The sequence below is a fragment of the Vigna unguiculata genome, chromosome 6 (assembly GCF_037176805.1).
Source record: "Vigna unguiculata cultivar grain cowpea cultivar isolate G323 ecotype 2 chromosome 6, ASM3717680v1, whole genome shotgun sequence".
Taxonomy (NCBI): Eukaryota; Viridiplantae; Streptophyta; class Magnoliopsida; order Fabales; family Fabaceae; genus Vigna; species Vigna unguiculata.
The window spans coordinates 2,629,540-2,637,304 of NC_140797.1; the positions used below are offsets into that span (position 1 = coordinate 2,629,540).

The 7,765-nt window shown below is 45.6% G+C and overlaps 1 protein-coding gene across 1 annotated transcript; it reads left to right on the forward strand.

Annotated features, from left to right (window-relative positions):
- Window positions 1-3,075: 3,075 nt before the first annotated feature.
- On the forward strand, window positions 3,076-3,882 carry LOC114187793 (uncharacterized). Its single transcript, XM_028076162.1, has one exon. The coding sequence runs from the start codon at window positions 3,076-3,078 to the stop codon at window positions 3,880-3,882; it is 807 nt and encodes a 268-aa protein (XP_027931963.1).
- Window positions 3,883-7,765: the final 3,883 nt, after the last annotated feature.

The following is a 7,765-nucleotide window of genomic DNA, read 5'->3' on the forward strand; positions in this document are numbered from 1 at the left end:
TGCTTTGATATTTATTCAAATTTTTCGAAAATGGTAGGGTCAAACAAAACTTTTGCTGAAGGTGTGTCTATCAATAGAGCTCCACTTTTTACCGGTGAAAATTACCCATTCTGGAATGTTAGAATGCAAATATTTTTCAAATCAATTGATAGGGATATTTGGGATGTTGTTTTGAATGGATCATTTGTTCCTATTAACGTTATTAATGAAGTGCAGGAACCAAAGCCTTTTGCACAATGGACTATTGATGAAAATAGGCAAGCTCAATATAATGTTAAAGCCAGAAACATCATATCATCTACTTTAACTCTTGATGAGTTCTATAGAATTTGTGTTTGCACCAGTGCACGCGAGATGTGGGAAATCCTTTGACTAACTCACGAAGGAATTGATGATGTCAAACGGGCTAGAAAGAACCCTTTGATTCAAGAATATGAAATGTTTTGCACGTAGCAGGGAGAAACCATCTACGATGTGCTGAAGCGATTCACACACATCGTCAACCATCTCAGTGGGCTAGGTAAAACCTTTGATACTGATGAACTTAACATAAAAATTCTTAAATCTTTGAATAGGACTTGGCAGCCAAAGGTGACGCCCATCACGAAGTCACAGAATCTTGCAACAATGACCATGGCGACTTTTTTTTGGAAAACTGAAGGAGCACGAGCTTCAACTGGGCAAGTTGAATGATAAAGAAGATCAAGGAAGAAAGAAGAATATTGCATTCAAAACTGAAGTTGTCAAAGGCAATAAGCAAAAAGGAGAAGAAGATTCTGATGATGATGAGAACCTTAGTCTCATGATAAAGAAGTTCACAAAATTCATGAAGAATAAATGCATAAATCAATTCAAGAGCAGGAGAATCAAGGATCCTCCTCAAACTTTAAATTCTAGGGATGTGGAGAAACTGGTCATGTAAAAGTAGACTGCCCAAATTCAAAAAGGAGTGATGAAAAGAATAACAGAAAATATTTCAAGAAAAAGGCATACATAGCATGGGAAGATAATGTCTCAAGTTCATCCAGCTCTAGTGAATCTAATGAGGAAGAAGCAAAATTTTGCTTAATAGCCAATAATGATCTCTCTACCAGTGAGGTAAGCTCTTATGACAATAAAAATGATTATGATTGTTATACTACACCTAGGCGAACCAAGAAAACTACTCATACACTTCCAATCCTTTGCCGCTATACCTCCACCGACAAAGGTTTGAGGACTGGTGTACTACACCTAGGCGGAATAATAAAACCGCACGGCCAAGCCCATCTACACATAACCCCACAAATGAAATTATCAAGTGAGTAACCAGACAAGCGAAAGCACATAGCGGCCTAGGCCGCCTACTTTAGAAAACAGGACGACATCTGTTGACCACTCCAGACTTAGAATATTACAAACAATGCCCCTAATACCAACAAACATTAGCCCAGGCCCACCTAGGACCCAAGCAATGGCCCAACCCACAAGAAGGACATACATAATTAATAACTCTATAAGTACATGTGGACCCCAGCAATTAAAGGTACACTTTCATTAATCCCTTAATCAAGAGATTTGACTTTCTAAGAATCTTTTCGTTGACTTGATTGTTGGAGCCCTCTCCGTAGGTAACTCCTCAAGGGTCCAAACAATTTACATCTACAGATGGCACATGCAAACCAAGGAGGAGCCAACTCGAGAGATTGAGGATTGAGGTAAAGTGATATTTGTGTCCTTAACATCTCTTATTTGTTTCCCCAGGAACAATTGGCGCCCACCGTGGGCAACGAAGCAACACCCTACCTAGCAATCCGCATAATGTCGAGAATGGTTTCTACTCGTAGCAAAGCTAGAGTCACGAAGCAACCTGAGGCAGGTCCTACTGTGCCTGTTAACGTCACCCAGACTTGGCCGCCATCCCGGGAGGCCAAGCCAAGATGCAACAAGAGCTCACTGACCTGAGTAGTCGCAGTGCTGACGAGATGGAAGTGCCCAGGCGAGAAAACTCGAGGCCGAGAAGAAAGATCAAGGCTGAACCTACCTAGAAAGGGAAGGCCAAGGAATCGTTAGAAGCCCCCAAGTCCCCATCTTACCAGCCTAGTGAGGAAGAAAGTGAGTACAACCCCACTATGAATACCTTCACCACCACTCAGCAAACACCCATCATCTCTACCCATCACATAAACATTCATCATCCCACCATCCCAAGGCACCCCGCAACACCTACCCCTGTTGCCACCCTTCCCACCACCCATATCCCACCTCATAATTTCACCACTACCTTCCCTACCTTCATCCACCATCCCATTGCACCACACCCGTTGCCACCCCAACCACCCAGGCGTCGCCACCCTTTCATTGACGCCATCACTAACACACCTCTCCATGTTCAGTGGGAACCCTTCACATTGGACCACTATACGGGAGAGACCGACCTTGACGAGCACCTTAAAATATACATAACCCACGTCGCCCTTTATACATCCCACGATGCCTTCTTCTGTAACGCTTTTCCCACCACCCTCAAAGGTCCTGCCCTTGAATGGTTCACTGCCCTTCCCCCATACTCCATCGACTATTTTGACACCCTCTCCCACATGTTTACCACTCACTTCGCTGGTAGCCGCCCACATCAAACCACCACCCTATCCCTTCTTAGCGTCAGACAAGAACAAGACGAGACGTTGCATGCTTTCATCGACCACTTCAGCAAAGCCGCCCTTCGCACACCCAACCTCAACCAAGAAATGATTCTATAGTGTATGGCTCTTACCCTTAAACTACGATCGTTCGCTAATAATGTCTACCTCCACCCTGCACCTCCATGCACGAACTCAAGCTTCGTGCCGCAGATTACATACGCATGGAAGAAATACAGAACCTTCACACCAAGTTCTGCAATGATTACAACCCCTCCACCACCGGCCCAGATAAGCCACCTCCACGACCTGACTCTAGGCCTAAAGAGCCTCGACAACCACGTTTCACCAGATATGCTCCTCTAAGCGTCCTAGATCTCAACTTCTCGACGAAGCCCTCCATGCCGATCTCATCCCACCACCTCACAAAACATCCAACTCCCCCAATGCAGACATGATCAAGTACTACCGCTATCACAGAAACAACGACCACACTACAAACGAATGCAAGGCGCTCCAAGACAGAATCAAAGAATTGGTTAGCATTGGCCACTTCCGCCGCTTTGTCTGTAGAGACATACCCCCACATCCCTCACGATCCGACAACCGACATCCCCTTTGCAATACTCGCCACGATCACCGCACCAATCAACAAACCCGCCAAGAACCGCAAATTGCCCGCACTTACGTCAACACAGCTGATCCTCCACTATGCAGCGCAATCAACACCATCGTCGGAGGCTTTGTTGGTGGCGGCTCCACCTCATCAACCAGAAAGAAACACTTCCGTCATCTCCAATCCATCAATCACATAACCCATTCTCACCACAGATGTTGTATGCCTCCCATGACCTTTACTGACGATGATTTTCACGGCATCGACCACCAGCAAGACGATCCCATGGTCATCACGGTCGAACTCGAAAACTATGCGGTCAAGAAGGTGCTTATCGACCAAGGCAGTTCGATCGACATCCTCTACTGGACCACTTACCAAAAACTCCAACTTCCACCCACGACCATGGTTCTTTATGATGAACTTATCTTCAGGTTCTCCGGAGAGAAGGTTTTAACCTATGGATATATCGACCTCCACACTGTCTTTCGGGAAGCATCTCAAACCAAAACAATCCCCATCCGTTTCCTTGTCGTAGACGCACCCACCTCATACAATGTCCTCCTTTGTCGACCATCCCTCAACATTCTAGGCGCCGTCGTCTCCACAACCCACCTAGCCATGAAATTCCCCTCCCCATCATGAGACATCTTTACCATTCATGGCGACCAACGACTCGCACGAGAATGTTACATGGGAAGCCTGCGCCCTCAACTACCAATCCTACAAACCAACAACATTGAACGCCCACCCAGCTCTAGCACGGAGTTATCTGGCGACAACCTAGACCCTAGAGTAGGACGCAACGCACGAATCGAGCCAATTGACAACACTATAAGCTTGGAGCTCCATAATGTACTCTCAGATTGGGTACTGACCTCCAACAAGAACACCGTGATATCTTGACACCCACCCTTATCGCCAACACTGACCTCTTCGCCTAGTCAACCGTAGACTTACCCGGTGTCAACCCTCAGGTCGCGGTCCACAAGCTCTCCGTATATAAAGAAGCCAGATATAAAGAACATCGACTGGCAGCAAAAGTAGAAGTCGAAAAATTACTTAACGCTAGCTTCATCGAGCAAACCCACTACACCACCTAGATATCCAACGTGGTTCTGGTCAAAAAAGAAAATGGCAAATGGCGAATGTGCGTTGACTATACGGACCTCAATAAGGCCTGCCTAGAGACGCCTAATGGGCAAGTATGTCGAAGTGTACGTCGATGACATGGTTGTCAAATCCCAACGCCACCACCAACATGCACAAGACCTGTCCACAGTATTTTCTGCATTACGACAATACAACCTCAGACTCAACCCTGAAAAATGCATCTTTGGCGTCGATTGTGGCAAATTCATAGGATTCATGCTAACACAGCGCGACATCAAAGTAAACCCTGAAAAGTGCACTGTTATCATCGAAATGTAAAGCCCCAACAATATGAAAGAAGTCCAGCGCCTAATAGGCTGCTTAACCGCCATCTCCAAATTCCCACCAAAACTAGCCGAACAACCCCAACCCATATCCAACTACTCAAAAAATCCACGAAGTTCCCTTGGAATGACGAATGTGAGCAAGTTTTCCAAAACCTCAAAACCACCCTTACATCTCCACCTATCCTCCACAAGTTGGATATCCACCAACCACTCTTCATCTACATCATCGCAATAGAACACACTATAAGCGTAGCGCTGGTCGAAGAAATCACTAGCGTCCAACACCCCATACATTTCGTTAGCCGAACCTTGCAAGATCCCGATACCAGAAACCAAATGGTGGAAAAACTAGCACTGTCCTTAGTGCATGCAGCAAGACGCCTACGCCCCTACTTCAAAAACCACAACATCACTGTCAAGATCGACTACCACATCCAAAAAATACTCAAAAAACCTGACCTTGCTGGCCGAATGTCGTCTTGGGCCGTGGAACTCTTTGAATTCAACATTCGTTAGGAACCACACGGCCCCATCAAAGCCCAGTGCGTGCTCGACTTCGTCAACGACCTTCAACACACCCTTGAGGAAGACCAATAAACACTTTATGTAAACGATTCCTCTAATCCGAAGGGCACAGGCACCAACATCGTCTTGGAAGGCCCCAACGATATCCTCATTGAAAAATTCCTTCACTTTGCCTTCAAAACTTCCAATAATCAAGCTGAATACGAAGCCATCTTAGCCAGCTTATCTCTCGCACGCAAAGTCGACATCAAAACACTCATATGCAAGACTGATTCCAAGCTCACTGTGGGCCATCTCAACAATGAATTCCAAATCAAAGATGGCACTCTCCTGCAATACTATCATTTGGTCCGTAATTTCATCCAATATGCTTTCGACCATGTATGCGTCCAATACATCCCGAGAAGTGAAAATGTCAGAGCCGATATCCTATCTAAGCTAGCAAGCACAAAGCTAAAGAGAAGGCATAAATCCCTACTCCAACAAACATTATCCACACCATCTATAACAAACATTTGCCTCAACCTGGACCACACTGAAAACTGGACAACTCTATACATCCAATACCTCAAAACTGGTAACCCCCTACCCAATACTAACAAAGGCTGGCTGGCTAAAGCCGCAAGGTATACGATGATAGGTGACGACTTATACAAGCGAGGGTAGGACCAACCACTGCTCAAATGTGTTACAGCAGAACAAGCCCAATACGTAATGAGGGAGCTCCATGAAGGCATATGTGGATACCACTCTGGCACACGAACCATGACCACTAGAATACTTAGAGCTGGCTACTTCTGGCCAAATATGGAGGCGGATTGTAACATCCCTAGGGAATATTACTTAAAAATAAATATTAAAATAAATAATTGCATTAATAGCCATCTCGATAAAAATCCTAACGCGGGATAATTTCAATTTATTAAGATAGCGCGCCAAAACTCATAACTGAATTCATAACAGGTTACAAGTTACCAAAATTTGTATTTAAAACATAAATTACAATTTAGCAAAACCCTAGCACTACTCCCATGCTAGCCCTCACTCCGCCATCTGAGCATCCTCAGCACCACCTGTATCAACATCTGCTCCCGTGTAACGAATTACACGATCATCGCCACACACAAACAGAAAGGGTGAGCTGAGAAAATAAAATAACAACATATAGAACACCAAATACATCATATACCCATCTTATTCATTATATATATAATTCTTGGCCAAGACCCTAACCCCAAGACTTATCAGTCTCCAAATCACACAATTTGTTAGTCTTGAACTCGGGAACATGATGCTCACACGAACCTGCCCGCTTGTGGTCCTGCCTCTACGAACCTCCCCGCTCGTAGTCTTGCTCTACGGACCTACCCGCCCGTAGTCCAACACATGTGATCCACCAGCCCTCGTACCTCCCCGCACGTGGCATCTCTCAACGTGAGCACGGAACATACGAACCTACCTCGCTCGTATCCCCACGTGAGAGTAACTTGATATGAACCTCCCCGCTCATATCATCACATGTCACACCATCCATGAACCTACCCGCTCATGGCACAGCATCTCCCGATCCAAGCAAAGCATCATTGTCAGTTATAAGCAACACACCAGAAAGCAAGGAGCAACAGCGTTTCCGCCTGGCTCGGCCCACACACCGCCAGGTGAAATTGTTCCAGACCGCCTGGCGGTATTCACCTCCCGCCAGGCGCCAGCGTCCTCCTAGACCCACTATTTTCTCGTCACCGCCTGGCGGAGCACACTGTGCCGCCAGGCGCCTGCTCAGTGCAGACTCCCTCACGCTAAGGCTATCGCCTAACGGCTATCAGTAGACCGCCAGGCGCCATACCAGAACAACACCTTTCTGGTTTATGACACTCCAGTTAATCCGGTTTACCATTTAAATCCCTTCCGTAGATCGCATAAGAACCCCAATCTCAAACCTCGCATAGGCGAACCTACAAATATCATATGGAAACAAATACATGTACCTCACCCCGATCAATCCACTGATTTAAGTTCTCCTCAATTTTTGACAATAGCTTTAACATAATATCACAACCTCATCCATCCTATGAAATTGCTAGCATTTCAACTACCTTTTATTCTGCCTTCAAATATATCACAGCCTCTCTAAGGACTCAAAATTCCCACTAAATCCTTACTAATTGATTGTTAATCCCTTAGTTAATTGCTACTGCTTCCCACCTGTTCTTATCACATTCAATTTAATAACCCAATCACTTTAAGATTCCTATTATGATGATCACTTCATACCCAATTCCGCCACAATCCATCCACAGATCCTTTCTCTCCAAACAAACTCGCAAGCCTTCCCGACAGACCTGAACATGGCCGTCAGAATCTCAGAACACAACCCCTGGGCTCTCTATCGCCTGGCGGCTCTAGGCTCGCCGCCAGGCGGCACAACAGTGCCCACCAATTTACAGAATCCTCCACACTCGCGAATGGCTTCATACCTCTAACAAATTCATCCTTGTTGCCTAGTACATCAAATTGCAGTAATACCTCTATGATACTAGTCTTCCTATTCTCGATCAAACTCTAAA

Coding starts and splice junctions, on each gene's coding strand:
- LOC114187793 (XM_028076162.1), top strand. CDS start 3,076: ATGATCAAGTACTACCGCTATCACAGAAACAACGACCACACTACAAAC.